Source organism: Lotus japonicus, chromosome 2 (genome assembly GCF_012489685.1).
Source record: "Lotus japonicus ecotype B-129 chromosome 2, LjGifu_v1.2".
NCBI lineage: Eukaryota > Viridiplantae > Streptophyta > Magnoliopsida > Fabales > Fabaceae > Lotus > Lotus japonicus.
Genome location: NC_080042.1, coordinates 36,237,834 through 36,257,685, shown reverse-complemented (window position 1 = coordinate 36,257,685; position 19,852 = coordinate 36,237,834). Strand labels below are relative to the sequence as shown.

At 41.5% G+C, this 19,852-nt stretch overlaps 1 protein-coding gene across 1 annotated transcript; it reads left to right on the top strand.

The window, feature by feature from the left end:
- The first annotated feature begins 8,286 nt into the window (after positions 1 to 8,286).
- Positions 8,287 to 8,865, top strand: LOC130736396 (uncharacterized). The gene has a single exon (XM_057588233.1). The coding sequence runs from the start codon at positions 8,287 to 8,289 to the stop codon at positions 8,863 to 8,865; it is 579 nt and encodes a 192-aa protein (XP_057444216.1).
- Positions 8,866 to 19,852: the final 10,987 nt, after the last annotated feature.

Genomic DNA, 19,852 nt, shown 5'->3' with positions numbered 1-19,852 from the left:
TTTGCAAGACTTATAAGGATGATATCTTAATTGTGCAAATTTATGTTGATGATATTATATTTGGTTCTGCTAATCAATCTCTATGCAAAGAATTTTCTGAGATGATGCAGGCTGAATTTGAGATGAGTATGATGGGAGAATTAAAGTACTTTCTGGGAATACAAGTTAATCAAACACCAGAAGGAACATATATCCATCAGAGCAAGTACACTAAAGAACTTCTGAAGAAGTTCAATATGCTGGAATCTACAGTGGCCAAGACTCCAATGCATCCAACATGCATTCTGGAAAAAGAAGATATAAGTGGTAAAGTATGTCAGAAGCTCTATCGTGGCATGATAGGTTCACTTCTATACTTAACTGCATCTAGGCCAGACATATTATTTAGTGTTCATTTATGTGCTCGTTTCCAATCAGATCCAAGGGAAACTCACTTAACCGCTGTTAAGAGGATCCTAAGGTATCTGAAAGGCACCACTAACCTTGGCTTGATGTATAAGAAAACATCAGAGTATAAGCTTTCAGGTTATTGTGATGCTGATTATGCTGGAGATAGAACAGAGAGAAAAAGTACTTCTGGAAATTGTCAATTTCTGGGAAGCAATCTAGTCTCATGGGCAAGCAAGAGGCAATCAACCATTGCACTATCAACTGCAGAGGCAGAATATATCTCAGCAGCAATATGCAGCACTCAGATGCTCTGGATGAAACATCAGCTGGAGGATTATCAGATCCTTGAGAGCAATATCCCAATCTATTGTGATAACACTGCTGCAATTTCATTGAGTAAGAATCCTATCTTGCATTCAAGGGCAAAGCACATTGAGGTAAAGTATCATTTTATTAGAGATTATGTACAGAAGGGCGTACTTCTTCTGAAGTTTGTTGATACTGACCATCAATGGGCAGATATCTTTACAAAGCCCTTAGCTGAAGATAGATTTAATTTTATTCTGAAAAATCTAAGCATGGACTTTTGTCCAGAGTGAAGATGGATCAGAACCTCTGACTATGATACTTCTTGATCAGAAGATGTCTAGTCCAGAAGGTAACTCAATCAGAGTGTGTGTGCCCACTGGTACTGACTCTGAAGCTGAGACAACAACACGTGCGTCAGAATTTCTGATGCATAGTTCCTTGTGCCCGAGTGACAGTCTGTTATGATTGCGTGTAGATATGCTTATCTCCTGTGTGTGATTGTGTATTTTACTGTTACTATCTATCTTTAATTTTCAACCGTTGATCTTAAAGTGCTTTTTGAATCAACAACGGTTATTTGATAAAACCCACTATACACACACGTTCTCTCTCACTTCCGGTTTTCACTCTCGCACTCTCTGTTTTTCAAAACCGCCTCCTTCGTGATTTCTCTCTCGATCACTCCTCATCCTTCAAACTTCATCTTCTACCTCAAACCCTCAACCTCTTCAAAATGGTGAGACAAACCAGAAGATCTACTGCAGATGCACCTCAGTTCCCTCACATGGTAGTCGGTTTGGCAACGGGTCAACAAGGCTCTGAGAACCCAGCACAAGAACAAGCTCAAGCTCAAGAGCAGGTTGTTCCTATTGCAGAACGGGGCTGTGCCGTTCACTGTGTATTTCCTCCTGAGGAACTCCAAGTCCTGGCAGAATGGAGATTCAACCTCGACAACTTGGCTGCTAATGGGTTTGATCTTCGTCCTGAAGTCCAAGCTCAAGGTTGGGGAAACTACTTCAATCGACTTCGAGGACCGGTGTATGAGAAGCTAGTAAAGGAATTCTGGAAGCACGCTGATTGTGATGACACTCAGGTAGTCTCCTACATACTGGGTAGGAAGATCATCATCACGGAGAAGTCATTCGTGAATCTGCTTGGTGCAGAAACTGCTCATGGGTATCGGTTCTCACTAACGGAATCGAAGCTGAAACCCAGAACCAAGGACATAGTCAACAAGGCCCTGTACACCACTTTCAAACCGGGCAAGACGAGCTACAAGGTGATGGACCTTCATCCCAAACTCAGGATCTGGCACAAGATCCTGCTCAACTGCATCAATCAGCGACCAAAGGGAAGTTCTCCAGACTACATCAACTTCAACCAGAAGGCGATGCTGTTCTTCATTCAAGACAAGGAGAAGATCTGCCTTCCCTACTTCCTGTTCTCCTATTTGAAGGAATGCATCCGGAAGTCTCGCACCACCGCCTCCATCAAGTCAGCCATCAAATATATCCCTTTTGGGAGGCTGCTCTCAGACTTTCTCATTGAAAGCAACTTGGTGCAAGATTTGATCAATGCTGGTTGCACAGAGGACTTGAGCACAATTGTCAGTGACGTCTTCACTGCCAACTCTTTGAAGAAGATGGGCTTAATCCAGAAGAAGATTGCTCCTGCTCATGAAGACACATCTTCTGAGATCAGAGGAAGAAGAATGCCTCTGAATAACTACCCTCTGTGGACTCAAGCAGACCATCCTGAAGCCATCAGACGCTATGTTGAAGACCTCAGGGCTCAAGGATTCGAGATTGACCTTGATGATTTTGTCAGCAGACTTCCACCAGCTCCAGAGTATTCTTCTCCTCCAAAGAAGAAAACCAAGAGGAAGATGGTTCTGGAAGATTCCTCAGAGGAATCTGATGTCCCTCTGGTCAAGAAACCGAAGAGCAAGCCTGCTGATGATGATGGTGATGATAGTGAGGATGGTCCTCCAAAGAAGAAGCAGAAGAAAGTCAGAATTGTGGTGAAGCCTACTCGGGTGGAACCAGCTGCTGCAGAGGTCAGAAGGACTGAAGCTCCTGCCAGAGTGACTCGATCATCAGCACATACAAGTAAGCCTGCACTTACCTCTGATGATGATTTGAATTTATTTGATGCACTTCCGATTTCTGCCTTACTCCAACACTCTTCAAATCCCCTCACTCCTATTCCTGAAACCCAACCAGCCGCACAAACCACCTCTCCACCACATTCCCCAAGATCTTCCTTCTTTCAACCTTCTCCTACTGAAGCACCTCTCTGGAATTTGCTTCAGAACCAACCCTCTAGGTCAGAAGATCCAACCTCTCTCCTTACCATTCCAGTCGACCCATTACCTTCTGAACCCATCATCCATGACCAAACCGAGCCCAACCAAACAGAACCACAACCCAGAACGTCTGATCACTCTGCTCCCAGAGCATCAGCACGTCCTGCTGTCAGACCCACGGATACAGACTCTTCATCAGCCTTCACACCTGTATCCTTCCCCATCAATGTGATTGACTCTCCTCCCTCCAACACTTCTGAATCAATTAGAAAATTCATGGAGGTTAGGAAAGAGAAGGTATCTGCCTTGGAAGAATATTACCTTACATGTCCAAGCCCTAGGCAATATCCTGGCCCTAGACCTGAACGTCTAGTTGACCCAGATGAACCTATCTTGGCCAATCCTATCCAAGAGGCAGACCCCTTAGTCCAACAAGCTCACCCTGTCCCTGACCAACAAGAGCCAATTCAACCAGACCCTGAACCTGAACAATCAGTGTCTAACCAATCCTCGGTTAGATCACCTCACCCTCTGGTTGAAACTTCAGACCCTCACCGTGGAACCTCTGAACCCAATGCTCCCATAATTAACATTGGTTCTCCACAAGGTGCCTCTGAAGCTCATAGCAGCAATCACCCAGCCTCTCCTGCACCCAACCTCTCCATCATTCCCTATACTCACCTTCAACCCACATCTCTCTCTGAGTGCATCAATATTTTCAATCATGAAGCCTCCTTGAGGCTCCGCAATGTGCACGGTCAGACTGATCTCAGTGAGAATGCTGACAATGTGGCTGATGAGTGGAACAATTTGAGCACTTGGCTAGTGGCTCAGTTTCCCGTTATGCTGCAGCTCCTGCATGCAGAGGGCAGTCAGAGCATTGAGGCTGCAAAGCAAAGGTTTGCTAGGCGGGTGGCTCTTCACGAACTAGAACAGAGAAACAAGCTTCTTGAAGCCATTGAAGAAGCCCAGAGAAAGAAAGAACAAGACGAAGAAGCTGCACGTCAAGCAGCAGCTAAGGCTGAACAAGCAAGACTTGAGGCAGAGCGTCTTGAAGCTGAGGCTGAGGCAGAGCGACTTGCACCAGTTATGTTTACTCCTGCTGCTTCTGCTTCCATTCCAGAACCTCAAGCTGCTCAGAACGTTCCTTCCAGCTCTACTCAGACAAGCTCATCCAGACTCGACATCATGGAACAACGTCTTGACACTCATGAATCCATGCTGATTGAGATGAAGCAAATGATGATGGAACTTCTGCGCCGTACTGACAAACCTTAGTCTTAGGATCTCTTCTTTTTCTTCTTTCGTTTACTTTGTTTTCCTTTTTGTTAAACTCTGTTTATTCTTTTTAATTACTTATTTTCATTTGTTCGTTTGTGATTCTATATGCATATATCTATATATATTTGTGTCACATATGTTTGCAAAACCTGGTTTATTCATAATTGTTCTATGTTTACATCATACTTCTTTCCATCATACATTATTCCCTATATCTAGAATGGAGGATCCTTCCTCATTCTTCTGCATTCTTGGCGCTGCTCCACTCTTTCCTTCTCCAGACGATCCAGTGTATACTCTATGTTGCCGAGTCTGATGATCAGCTCCTCTCTCTCTAGACTATCTTCTGTCGTCTTAAGTCTCTTTTCCACAGTCTCCTTCTCTTCCAGCAGATTCAGCTCCCGCTGGCAAAGCCCCTGAATCTCCTCCACGAAGCAGAGGAACTCCTTCAGATCTCTCTCCATCTCTGGACCAAGATCTTCTTCCAGCAGTGTCTTCGTCAGCTCTTGTATGGTCTTTGTACCATCGGGATGCCTAATATTGAGGAACATATCTTCCTCAAAAGCCTTCCTTCTGAGCTCTTCTAATGTCGTTCTGTATGATGCCATTTTTTTCTTACTGAAAATTATTCGAGGTGTGAAGCTTACCTTTCTCTCCAACGTTTCTTTTCTTATAGGCTTCACTTTCTCTCTGAAAGTTAATGCTCCTACAGTTTCTCGAGGTTAAGTTCTTGGTAACTGACCCTTCTATTTACTCACTTGACCGGTGGTAAACGTTCATCCCTTGCATTAACTCTCCTATTTATTTTCGCCTAACTCTGATTCTTACATCATTTTCATTTTCCTTAAACTTAGACCTTCTCTAAGGGGGAGTACCTTGTACTTCAAGCTAAGTTTTTCACACCCCAAGCTTTTTGCTTATGACAAAAAGGGGGAGTAAACCCAGTTTTTGATGTGTAAGATGTGTTAGTGTGACTTATTTTTCTTTTGGAGATTTTAAGAGTTCCACCTTCATGACCATAGATGTGTCACTGGGCAAATACAAGGAATACATTTCACTTCTTCTGAAGTGATTCTAAGTTGACTCTGATACCCAAGACTCTGATACCCTGTCTATGACTCTGATCACTTATGCGCTCTGATTATTAGTTTTTCATCTATGTCATAAGCCTTTTACTCTGAACTCTTATATGTTTTAGCTCAGAATCTAGATTTTACTAACGTTTTCATCAAGTGTTAGATTCAGGGGGAGCTAAACTCAGAATCAAGCAGTGACTTGAATTCAGAATGAGCAAGATAAACTATTCACATCAGGATAAGTCTTATTCTATATCTCTAAACTCTGAGTGAATTCAGTTTATTGTCTAAGAATTGTTCATCAAAAATCTTAGTTTTGTCATCATCAAAAAGGGGGAGATTGTAAGATCAAGTTTTGATCTAGTAGTACAACTCATGTTTTGATGATTACAAGTTAACCTTTTGATATGAACAATTGTGTTACTCTAACGTGTTTTTCTGAGTGTGCTAGTTACAGGCTCTGACCTCAACTCAATCTCACACAAATCAGAAGCACTGTGTATAAAGGGTAACCCAAGCAACGCTTTCGCATTCACCATGTTCAGTATGAACAGTGGAAAAGCTTCAGAAGATCTGAAGCTATACAAACTCTGATGAGGACTCAGTCGCTAGAAGCTCTGAAGATCCAGAAGTTCTGATAGCCAAGAAACACTGAAGGTTCAGATGTTCTGATGGTGTAGAAGACTCTGAAGATCCAGAAGCTGAATAGTGGAAACTCTGAAGTCCAGAAGCAAGAAACTCTGAAGGCCATGTTCTTCCCTCTGAGTTCAGAATCAGAAGATACAATGGTCAGAGGATCTGTGCTTTCCCTCTGACTCTGATCAACCGGCTTCACAAGTTCCAATATGAAGTATTCCCCTGATCAGAAGTCTCCTAGGTTAAAAGGTCAAGTCGCTATCCAAGTACAAAAGCAAGTGTACCTTCCTGACGACCTACCTAACGTTCTCAGCCACAGCAGAAGCTGGATTTTCCAGAACTTCCCTCCAACGGTAGCATTTCCCATGCAACGCTCAACCCTAATCCTTGGAGTATATATAGAGGCTGAAGATTGAAAGAAGCGGTGTAGAAAAATACGAGAAGCAACACACGCGCAAGATATTCAAAATATTCTAAGCTTTCTTTCATCCTGTAATTTATTTAGTTTACACTCAGCTTATTCAGAAGCAAACCCTTGTAAACACCAACCTCAAACAGTTGTTTGATTTTCCTTTAGGAGATCAAGGTTGATCGGATCCTAGAGAAGACTAAGAGAGTGAATCTTAGTGTGAGCTAAGTCAGTGTAATTGTTAGTCACTTGTAGGTTTCAAGTGCAGTTGTAACTCTTACCTGATTAGTGGATTGCCTTCATTCTAAGAAGGAAGAAATCACCTTAACGGGTGGACTGGAGTAGCTTGAGTGATTTATCAAGTGAACCAGGATAAAATCCTTGTGTGCTTTTCTATCTCTATCTTTTGCACTTAGTTCTCGAAAAGATTTGTTAAAATCTTTAAGGTGGTAGTTTTGTACTGAAAACGTTATTCAAACCCCCCCTTTCTACCGTTTTTCATACCTTCAGGGAAGCCACTCTTCAAGAAAATGCTGAATATCAAGGTCTTCTCAGATTGCGAGAGATAGCTCTGGCTGGCATTCGTCGCAGAGAAGAAGAAGAGAACGCTGCTTCTCAAGCCGCATTTGAAGATGAGCTGGCTGAATGGGTTCAAGCTGAGGCTGAATATGAAAATGTTGTATGTGAATAAGGCACTCACTTTGCAGCCCTGCTTAAGAAAGGCAAGTCCCCTCAGATGGATTCTGAAGCCAGTGGCTCTGCATCTGCTCTTGCTCAGACCTCGTCTTCTGTTCAGATTGCTCCTCCTGCATCAGTTTCACCTGATCTTGCTACTAATGCACTACAACTTGCTAGTTTTCAGTAGCAATTTGATAAACAGACTATGTTCAACAAGAGTGTGGAAGCAATGCTTGCCGACATTCTGAGGAGGCTTCCAGATCCCAAACCTTAGTTCCTTAGGATTTCTCTCTTTCCCCTTGTTTTTACTTTTCCTTTCTTAACTTTTTATTATATATCTTGTGGTTTTTCTTGTTTACGTTGTCCGTATTTTAATCATTATCTTCTATTACGTTTTTCATTCTTTGATTCTTTATCACTTGTCTTTTTTTACATCACTCATACACACAATGCCTTAAACATAAAAACTTCTTTTATTCATTGAAATTTCTTTTTGTTACAATCAGAAAGGAGGATTTATCCTCATATCTTGGTAACGCTCTAGCATTACCGCTAACTGCCTATCTATGGGTTGCCTCTGAATTATCAGACGCGCCATCTCATCCTTACATTCCTCTTGTTGTAACACCCCGTTTTTAATTAAAATAATGTTGGTGTTTTAATTTAATTAAGATTATATTGTATTGTGGTTTAATAGGTGATATAATAATACTTTAATGAAATAAAATATTTTTTTTGTGATGCTGGGTGTGTTTTATGAAATGGAAGAGAGCTAGGGGGTGAAAGTTAGGATTAAAAATAGATACAAGGACTAGGAGAGATTTTAGGATTTTTAGTTTAGCCCTTGAGGAATTAGGTTTAGATGGTTTAATAAGGATGGGGAAGCAGCTAAAGAAAAACAAAATAAGAACTCCATGGTTAAGTGTGCTAGCCTTGGAGCAATATTATGATGGGTGACCTCCTGGGAAGTTTTCCCAGGAAGCGCGCGAGTGAGGACAAAGTGCACTGAAAAGACTCGTGTTGTTACCGTGAGGCCAGTCGTCAAGTCAGGATGTTACAATTGGTATCAGAGCAATGGTTGGTCAGTGACCAAGTTTTTAGTATAATATATATTCTAATACTTACTGATACTCGATATGTGTAAGTAGCACTATCGAGCTGTTGTTTGATAAGAGTTGTTGGTTGTTTGGAGATTTAGGAAAATGGTTGCCGGAAGGAATGATGAAGCTATCGCTGAGGCATTGGCAATGATGGCTGGCGCCATTGGGCAAGGTCAGCAAGCGAACCTTGGGAACCATAATCAGGATGAATTTTGTGCTTTGGGAAAGTTTCAGAGGAACAATCCGCCAACCTTTGAAGGAGCATACGACCCTGACAAAGCACAGGCATGGCTGAAAGCAATTGAGAAGATCTTTCGAGTCATGAATTGTACTGACGCGCAGAAGGTGCAGTTTGGCACCCATATGCTTGAGAAAGAAGCTGAAGATTGGTGGGACAACACTGTTCAGAGGTTTGAAGGTGATGGGATGAAGATTACTTGGGATCTTTTCAAGGGTGCATTTCTGGAGAAGTACTATCCAGAAGATGTGTGTGGAAAGAAGGAAATTGAGTTTCTTGAACTGAAGCAGGGTAATGGAACCGTGGCGGAGTATGCTACAAAGTTTGAGGAATTGATTAAGTTTTGTCCCCACTACAATACTGCCGAAGCTGAGAGATCTAAGTGTAACAAGTTTGTGAATGGTTTGAGACCTGAGATCAAGAAGGTTGTGGGATATCAATAGATTATCCGATTTTCTGACGTGGTTAACAGGAGTAGGATATATGATGAGGATAGCAGGGAAAGTGCTGCTCACTAGAAGTCTTTGAAAGAGAAGAAAGAAAAGGGGCAATTCAGAGGGAAACCGTATGGGAATCCTGCTGATAAGGGTAAACAAGAAGCTGGTCATGACAAGAAGCCGAGTGGGGGAGGAGCTCCTAATCCGGTTAGGTGCTACAAGTGTGGTGTTGAAGGACATCGTTCTCCTGAATGTCCCAATTCAGAAGCAACATGATTTAAGTGTGGCAAGCTGGGCCACAAATCCTTTGAGTGCCTAGAAGGTAAAACTGTGGCATGCTACAGATGTGGAGAGCAAGGTCACATCAGTACTAATTGTGACAAACCCAAGAAGGATCCTGCAAGGGGGAAGGTGTTTGCTTTATCTGGTGCTGAGACTACTGCTGAGGATAGACTAATTCGAAGTACGTGCTTTATTAATGGTACATCTTTGATTGCCATTAATATTATGGTTGTGATGCATTCTTTATTTCATTGGAGCTTGAGAGTCAGATGAGGGAGTCCTACCCCGAATTGTTCGTTTAAGGAAATTTTCAAGGGCGAAAATTCTTAAGGGGGGGAGAGTTGTAACACCCCGTTTTTAATTAAAATAATGTTGGTGTTTTAATTTAATTAAGATTATATTGTATGGTGGTTTAATAGGTGATATAATAATACTTTAATGAAATAAAATATTTTTTTTGTGATGCTGGGTGTGTTTTATGAAATGGAAGAGAGCTAGGGGGTGAAAGTTAGGATTAAAAATAGATACAAGGACTAGGAGAGATTTTAGGATTTTTAGTTTAGCCCTTGAGGAATTAGGTTTAGATGGTTTAATAAGGATGGGGAAGCAGCTAAAGAAAAAAAAAATAAGAACTCCATGGTTAAGTGTGCTAGCCTTGGAGCAATATTATGATGGGTGACCTCCTGGGAAGTTTTCCCAGGAAGCGCGCGAGTGAGGACAAAGTGCACTGAAAAGACTCGTGTTGTTACCGTGAGGCCAGTCGTCAAGTCAGGATGTTACACTTGTCGCTCCTCCGTATCGTCTACTCGGAGCTCTAGCTCTGTCTCCCAACCACCAATCATCATGGTGATTTCTGCTTCTGCACGGAAGAGCTCGCCTAGTTCCTCCACGAACTCCAGAAAAATGCGAAGAGATGCATCCAGGACTGGATCCAAATCAATTCCAAGTAACCGACAAACCAGCTGGCGGATGCTCCTCATAGTTGTGATCCTATAGTATAGTGCAGCATACATATTTTGCTCAAAGCCTCTTTCTTTCACTTCCTTCAGAGATCTCTCAATATTTTCCATGTTGATTATTTTCGAGCATGCATCTTAACTGATGACCCTATTTTAGTAGTGTTTTTAGGGTCATTTCTTTGTTAGTTTTTAGTCTTTTTGTTGAGTCTCATGTAGTGTTTCATGCATTCTCATGCATTTTTATCTTTATTTGTGTTTTTACTTTGTTTTGGTAATTTCATAGTTTTATAGGGACCTTTCTTGCATTTTAAGTAAGTTTAGGACTTGCATATCATTTCTACTTGAATTGAGGGTCTTTTATGCTAACAAACTCTTGGAAATCCTAGATATTTTCCTTGCTTTGTTCCCAAGCAGCTAGGTCTGAAAACTGATGAAGAAAGAAGGTCAAGAGGCTTGGAGAATTGAAGGGAGGCATAAATAGGAGTTAAGAAGAAGTTCAAGAAGCTTTCTAGCATGTAGAGAGCGCTCAGGCGCTCGTGTAGAGTGCCTGAGCGCCAATTGATTCGTAGTTTCTATCATGCTAGAAAGGAATTGGCGCCTGAGCGCTCCTGTTGAGCGCCTGAGCGCCAATTACCTCCAGAAGCTTTTGTTTGCCTTTTTGAATTGGCGCTCAAGCGTGCTTAATTGGCGCCTGAGCGCCCAGACTCGACCTGTTTGCCTATAAATAGGCTTTTTGTCATTTCTTTTGTAACTTTTGTCATTTCTATACATTCCTAAATAAGTTAGAAGTAAGGTTAGGCTCTAAAGCTTGAGGAGAAGCTCTCTCCAAGTCCATGTTCCAGGTTTTATCCTTTCTTTCTTGTATGGGTTCTATAGCCATGCTTGGCTAACCCCCTTTTGCTTTGGGTTCTTTGTAAGACTCTTGATGTTTTTATCTTAATTCCTATTTCTATTCATGAATTCTCTGAGTAAACCCTTGAATCACATATCTTTGCTTCATCTTTTAAGCTTGAACGCGTGCTAGCTTTATGCTTTTCTATAATCATAACGGAAGTTTGTTATAGATTAGGGACTTGTTGTGGGATTACCTCTTCTATGCTTGCTACTAGGAATAGAGGAAGGGTTGGGGTTTGCTGGGCTGAATTGCATGCGTAGTGCCTTTAGCAAATGTTTAGGTTGTCAAGGAATTGTGCCAATCTTTTGGCTTGAGAGGATTGTCTATGCGAGGCATCGATAGATAATTGATTAGGCTAGAGCATCAAGGAGAGACTCAGAGTTTTGTGGATAGAATAGGTTGACTAAAACTGAATTAGTTAAGCAAGAACCCAAGGCATGCTCACCATTGTTCTTCACACACTTATATTTCAATTGCTTGTTAATTAATCACCTAAACAATCAACCTTAAAACTGAATTTTACTCGCTTTCCTACCGTGAACTCGAGGCTTAAACTGAATTCACATACCAATTCTTTGTGGTTTGATAAATTAAAACCGGGTAGATTCTGTACACTTGCAGATTGACCAACATTAACCCAGGAAACTCTTCTATTTATACTCCAGGAACGGTTGTTTTCATTTATCACTGAAACAATTTCCCAAGACACCGTTATCAAGACCTTCTTTGAATGTCTTAAATTCTTTTGGCCGGTGCTAATCGTTGATTCTCCTTCTCTAGCCAGCGTTCTTTGTCTTATTTTTTTTTTCTATGTGTATTGATTATCTTATTCTCCTTATTTCGTTTGTGAACTTAGTCATTCTGAGGGGGAGTGCTCTGCACTTCGATGATAAGTTTTTCACACCCTGATCTTTTTGCTTATGATAAAAAGAGGGAGTACCACCCCCAATTTTTGATGTGTTATTTTTCCTTTGGAGAATTTGAAGTTACATATCGTTATGACTATAGATCTTTCATGAGGCACTAGCAAGGAATACATTTCACTTCTTCTGAAGTGATCATATGCTTTTACCTCGTTAAGGCTCTTATATACTATGTCATATTATCCTTTAAATGATTGACTCTGATCAATACTTGACTCTGATCATTTATTCATCTAAGCTCATAATCTAGACTATTCTAACGTTTTCATTAAGTCATAGATTCGGGGGGAGCTTAGCTCATAATCAAGCTCATCACTTGGATTCAGAAGGAGCTATATAAACCATACACATCAGGATAAGTTTAACTCTGATACCTTAAACTCTGAGTGTATTTAGTTTATTGTTTAAGAATTGTTCATCAAAATACTTGGTTTTGTCATCATAAAAAAGGGGGAGATTGTAAGCCCAAGATTTGGTCAGGTGGTACAACTCTATGTTTTGATGATAACAAGTTTATTTATTATGTATGAACAATTATGGTACTCTAACGTTTTATTGTTAAATTGTTGCAAACAAGCTCTGACTCTAATTTTAAGACTCAACTTTTATCAGAAGTAAAAGACTCAAGAGTAGCCAACGTAACGCATCTGCATTAACTACGTTCTTCTGAACGGTAGCAAATACTTCAGATAATCTGAAGATTTAAGCTCTGATGTGGACTCTAAAGATTCAGGCATTGAAACTCTGAAGACCAGATGTTCTGATGAACGGTCCAGAAGCTGAAGGCTTGAAAGCTCTGAAGTTCAAGAACAAGCTGGCTCTCACGATCTGAAGCACCTCACATTCTGAAGACCAGATGTTCTGTTGAACGGTCCAGAAGCAGAGGCTCTGATGATTTGAAGATCCAAGCTTCACTCTGACTTTGATCGCGTAAGCTTCACAAGTTCCAATATGAAGCGTCTCCCAAGATCAAGAGTCAACTAGGCTAAGGCACATCATTGTCATTCGTACAAAAGCAGATGGACCCTTCTGACCGCCTTACCTACGATGCTCAGCCATAGCAGGCTCTGGAAATTCCAGAACTACCCTCCAACGGACAAATCCATCTAACGGATACACACTCTAAACCTTGGAGTATTTAAAGGCTAAAGATAGAAGAAATAAGCTAAGAAACTTTGTGCATACACGTCAAATACTTTCAGCGAATACCTTAGAAAATTTCTTCATTGTTCTTATTGTGTTTACGTCTGCTTGTTTAGAAGCATCTCTTTGTAAAGCAAACTCTTTCACAAACTTTGTTTGTAATTCCTTGAGAGACCAGTGAGGTCAGTATTCTTGAGAAGACTAAGGCAAGGTTGTCTTAGTGCTGCTAGTTCTTAGTATTGTTAGTCACTGAGCAAGGTGTGCTAGTGCAGTTGTAACAATCTTTGAATAGTGGATTGCCTTCATTCTAAGAAGGAAGAAATCACCTTAACGGGTGGACTGGATTAGCTTGAGTGATTCATCAAGTGAACCAGGATAAAATCCTTGTGTGCTTTTATTTATCCCTCTTCTTTAGCACTTTACATTCTTTCACGGAAAAGATTGTTCTTATCTTTGAGAGAAAGCGATTAATCTTGAAAACCCTATTCAACCCCCCCCCCCTTTCTAGTGTTTTTCATACCTTCAGGTAGGTGGGACAAGACCTGATCTGGTCAATTGCCACTTCTAATGAACCCCGTGTGATTCATTAGGAATCGAATAATGGAAATGCGAATAATCCTCGATCCACCAGGGAGCCGGGCCAATCCATCACGACCAATCCTGGATTTTTCACCATGCAATGATATGCTCCATGAATTAGTCAAACAACGAAGTTATAACCGCCATGTCATTCGATGACGACTTCACAAAACCTTCACCTTATGATTGGTCGGGATCACCAACTCACATGCATCAACAACTACTTGTCGCAACGACAACTCATCGTATTTTCGGCCTCGCATGTCGATCGCAATCGATAGATACAATCCACAACATATAGCTTAATGGTGTGTCATGTTCATTCACTAAAATACACTTCTCTTTAGACTTAAGCATCCCGCACTTCATCAAGTATCATGTTATTCATAGCTTCAAGGCATATGATCAAATCGTACATCGTGAAGGGAATCATGCGGTTGATTACCGTAGAGGAATAAAATTTCCTACATGACAAGATCTTGCAAAATGCATGTTTCAAAGTTCATGTTGCAATCAAACACATAAAGGGAAAATAAGAATTACCTCTTGAAGACATTTGGGCGAACAAGGCACTGGTAGCATCGTCTCTACCGAAGTCCACGCGAACTCTCCCACTAGATCTCCCTTGCGGCTCCTTGTACTAGCATAGGCAAGAGTGTGTAATATTTCTCCTGTAGGATTTGAGCATCTCATGCTATATTTATAAGCACCCACAAGGAGGCTAACCCTAATTCTTATTGGAGCCTTATTGAGCTTATCCAATGGGCTGGTCCAATAAGACATATTTTCTAGTGGGCTAATTCTATGCGTGTGACCCTATAGGTATCTCTTACATATTTAGGTTGTAATATTTAAATATAAATATTAAGCTACTAGTGCATATACCAAGAATCTCCCACTTACACTTGAGCTTAATCAAGTATATTTAATATCACTAATAATGAGCGATATCTAGTAATACATCACTAAGACCTAAATATTAAGAATGCCCTTGCACCGACATATTATACCTTGTGACAAACATTTTATTTGATTTATCGCTTTGTCCTTATATCTAATTGAACCAAGGCATGGATGTGTCATCCGTGTATGTTCAATTTATGTTCCTCGATACCCGAGAAGACTTTCCAGAAATAAATATCTCTTATTTACCCTTTCTGAGCATGGCCATGCATTTCAAAGTCTTACTCTATCAAGTGGCCTGTAGATATTTACTCCCATTAAATAGGAGGGACAAATCCTATCTACATCACCCACATTCCTCCACATGATTCGTGCTATACCCAATTATCGCCTTCATACTACCCTGTTACGGGTAATGTTTAACGACATTAAAATATAAGACTACTCATGTAGGAATCGTAGTGACTTCAAGTCAAAGGATTACATATACCTTTGTCACAATGAGAATCGTTTATGACACTCACGTAACGATCCATGTTACGTTCTCATGGTGGGTCAGTCCAGCACACCATTACTATTAATGTGTGCCCGCGTGAAGACTTGACATCTCATGTGTAAGACCCGGTTTTATGGTATATTATTTAAATAATAATATTAAATAATATTCTGTGAATTTCTTGTGCTATATGTGATATTATGCCTTTTAAAAAGGGTAATTAATTTTTAGAAGCAATATTAAGTCTTAGAAACCTCTAGACATTGATGTGCGCGACGATATGAGCATTTTGACTGTAATATTGCTAGGGTTCCGCGACGACGACTTTTAGGTCAAAATCGACCCGACATCAGCGATGAGTTGGCGAATCGAGTCGACGAGGACGATTTCGTGGGCCACACCTTATCGGGAGGTGCTAGGCATGATTTTAAGAATATTCTATGAGGGAATATTCCTTGGTTTTATTTTTGAAGGGTTTTTTTTTTTAAACAAAATGATTATTATTAATATGAATAGTCTGAGCCAAAAATAGCTACAAACAAGAACCGAGTACAATACGAACTGAAATTGAGACAAGGCAAAAAAACTACACCTTACTCTGAGGAAAAAAAAAAAACCCTCCACCACCCCACATAATGACTAGAGCAAAATCCCAAGAAAGAGCCTCATTAAAACCTTGCTAGGCAAAACCTAGTGGGAAAAAGCCAAGCAAGGAAAAAGAGTACCACTGACTTGGAAAGCCATTCTGCAACTTAATTCAAAACTTGGAGCCAGAATTACCCACAAATGACTAACAACAAATACAGCAAAACAACTACAAGAATAATAACCTCCTCCAAAGAACACCAACCACTTACATTTGAAAGTTGCACCAACACCCTATTAATTTGCAACAAGTAGCGCCAACACCCCTTGTAACAAATCAGCAGCCTTTAAAATAATCTTAGCAAGGCATCCAAACATAAGCACAACAACATCCTCATAAAAACACAACAGCACCCGTCATTTTCCAATTACAGTAGCAGCAACAGCCCAAATTTTGTAGCAGCAACAGCACTCTAGTCCTTCATAAATCAACCCCAACAGCATAATATTCATAACAGCAACAGCACCAGCTCCAAATACCAGCAGCAATAATTTTTTACTAACCACAGGCCAGCAACACCAGTAGCATAACAGCAACTCAAGACAAATAGGAGCATATGAATAATCCACACCACCCCAAACGAAGAGCCTAGCGACAGCAGCAATGGGGCACTAATAACATTAAGAAACACCATATATTAAGAGCCCCCAACACTGGCAGTATACGGTTGCATATATAGAGCCACCACAGGTAGGAAAAACTTTCAGCTACAGCTTTCTAATGCTCGTCTCAGCAATAAACATCAACATATAATGACAGCAACCGCCAGGATACCACAACAACAGCACAGGGACAATCCATATCGAGAACAAATAGATAGCAGTGCAGAAATTTCAGAAGTCAACTAACAGCTCCAAGCCAAACAACAGTAGTCAATTATGACAATCCCAGCTTGTATCAGAATTACAAACAAATGTCGCACCCAAGGCCAATATAGTATGCACATATCCTATAGCAAGTATATCAAACAACTACTTGAATAATAGCCTCCTCCAAATTTCACACCAGCACCTTGTCTTTATAATTGTGCAGCAACACCATGAATAATAGCCTTCTCCAAATTACACACCAGCACCTTGTCTTTGAAATTGTGCAGCAACACCATCTTTAATTATATGAACCAGCGCATAAAACAACTACATGAATAAGAGTCTCCTCCAAATTTCATACCAGCGACTTGTCTTTGAAATTTTGCAGCAGCACCAACTTCATTTGTATGAACCATAAGCACACAGGTTCAGCAGCATGAAAAATCACCTCAATAAGACAGCAAGCTTACCCGAAACAGTAACCTCGTAGAAGCACACACCAGCAACAACACTAGGCATATTTCAGCAACATCAGGAGCCAAAAACACCCACGTACCAGCTTGTTCTCTAGCAACAGCAGCAACAAAAATGATTCTAAGAAATACTCAGCATCATTGCAGCAAAATTCCACATTCCCTTGACCAATTGACCCACAGCCATGGGGTAGCTTCGGTTAACCAACTCCTCCACCTCCGCATTCCCGATCTCAAAAGCACCTCATCAGACACCATCCAGCGATGAGCCAAGACCCCGACATGTCAATTGAGATGAGGGTGGTTCTCGCGGATTTGAGCTTCCAAACCTCTCAGCATCAAAGCTTCATAACCGCGTGGTTTAAGGCCTAACTGCTTACCAATCAACCAAACTCTTTGCGCACGTGTCGACACACCGTCCTCTCCCGTCACGGGCTCCAAATAATCAGCAGGCAAGGCTTTGAGTTTGTTTTTGCTCCCTTTTGGACGCCCCCGCTGCGAGCTCTTTTTGGAAGAGGTTGTATTTGGGGACTCCTGAATCGCGGGAAGCGTCGGAGTACTAGGATCAACGCGCACAGTAGGATTTTGAGGCTTTTGAGGCGTCTGAGAAGCCTGAAGATCACGCTCCAGGGGAAGGATGGAAGCACAAGTATCGGTTTGCCTTATGATTTGATGAGGGGAAGTGCGAATGAAGACTTCACGCTGTACGTGCTTTGTTTCCTGTAAGACTGAAGTTGTCAGAGTTGCAGAAGTTGTTGCAGACCTCAATAAGTCGTTTTGGCTGTGAAAGTAGAGAGGCAAACATGGCCTTTGCTCTTGTTGCCGAATTAAGATCTGTGGGTCCCAATAAGTGGAATAAAGAGGCCATGAACAATTATGCACCAAATCCTGTGAATTAAAAGAATAACCTGTAACAGAAAATTTCTTATCAATATTAGTAACAGGATTTTGAATATCATTAAAACAGATTTGATTTCCCTTTGCCAAGATTCCTTCTGAACTTATATTTTTCCACCACCCCTTTATCTCCTCATGCGTGTAACCTGACTCCTTTAGAGTCTGTAACTGCTCATTCAAAACCTATTCTGAATTGATGGCTGCCTTAATGACGTTCGATTTTGAATTTTTGAAAACCGCTCCTAACTGCCCCAAATCTACTGAGAACGCCTGAGCCGTCGCTGCCTCCGGTTTGTTGGCCTGACCGCCGCTCACAACAGGGAAATTTACTCCCTCATCTGCCATGATAAAGTGCGCATCATCCAGAACTTGTAACCCTTCCAGTTTATCATTCCTATAGGCTTCATCCTCTTCCTCCGAAACGACCTCCTCGGCGGATTCGTACTCCTTATCAAAAGAAGCTTCTTGGAACATAGCTTCATCAACATTAATGTCTTCCTCATTCTCAAAATCGTCCTCTGATTGAATATCATCCTCCGAGTTATAAATCTTCACCGGCGTAGATGGCATGTCTTCCATCTTACCATAGTCATAAACAAAATCTTCTTTCTCTAACAAAATAATACAAGAGATTCCATTCACATCAGCTTCCATATTAAAACTCTGAAAAAGCGGATGATGCATACGAATAAGGATGCGTGCAAAGTCTGCCCGGTGACGCAACTTGGTTGCTGAATCCAAACTCACAAAACTCCCTAATCTATTACCAACGGCAGTAAAGAACGATTCCTTCCAAACTCCCATCGGGACTTGCCACAGACGGATCCATACCAGTTGAGCTACGCCATAGGTAAACATGGTACATGGTCTAACCTCTGACAACTTCAACTCTTGAAAACACTTACACTCCAAGAGAGTATCCTCCATCTCTTCCTTATTCTCAAAATCTAGAACCACCTCATCTGCTCCGAGCGATATGAAACGAAAATTATACAATCCAATTTGGGCGAACTCGTCTTGTAGAACGTGGACAGGCTTCGGTTCAAGCATGCGAGCTCTTGCACAACGTTGATACCACACCTCATCCAAATCAAAGTCAGAAAGGCATAACTGACATGCTTCTGTACCTTTTGCAGACTCCTGAGGTTGAGCTGTTTCGTTATTTTGCATCTCATGCTCTTTGGCAGAAGATTGTTGTTGTTGCTGAGCCTTTGGTCGCCAAATTTTGCCAGTAGCTCGCACATGTTGTTGTTCAGATGATTTTGCTGTATTCACACCAAAAGCTTTCTGAGGTTTTGCTCTTTTCACGACCAGAAAGTTGCCGTCTAAATGCATCCCATTGAACAAACGAATTGCCCTCCGCGCCTGGGCATCGTTATGAAAACGGACAAATCCGTAACGAAACCGCCGCTGAAATTTCTTCTTGAACTGGACGAAAACATCACAGACCCGTCCTGCCTTCCCAAAGATAGTTTTTTAATTTCATTAAGGTGATCCGATCGCCCAAGCCATCGACGTACACCAAGAAACACTTCCCCTCAGCCTTAAAGGTTTGTTGATACCGATCGCGAAACCTTTGCTGGCGTTGTTGTTGTGCAGAGCCATGGTTGTGTGGACTGTAATAGTACAGCTGCTGCCGTTGGCGAGGAAAGCCTCCCCCTGGCCGCGAATAGAAGGGTGTGCGCCGCTCCTCAGATCCCATTCGCTGCCACTGAAACCCATCGCCACCATAGCGCGGCGCGACTGAAGACTGAGACCGCCATGATTGAGCCTCCCTACCTGGCCATGAATTCCGCTTCCATTGCTTGTCGTCGCGTTCATACCTGGAACTCGTCGCCTCCCATCGCCGGTGCCGGAACCACTGTGGTTGGGGTTCCCAACGGGCTCTCTCTCTACCCTCTCTCATGGGAAGTCCTGGTAAGCACTTTTGATCTTCAATGTGAATGTGTAATTTTTTTGAAGGTTTTATTTAAATAAAATGAGGTTTT

What these genes read in the sequence shown, in the direction of transcription:
- LOC130736396 (XM_057588233.1), top strand. Translation starts at nt 8,287, where the DNA reads ATGGTTGCCGGAAGGAATGATGAAGCTATCGCTGAGGCATTGGCAATG.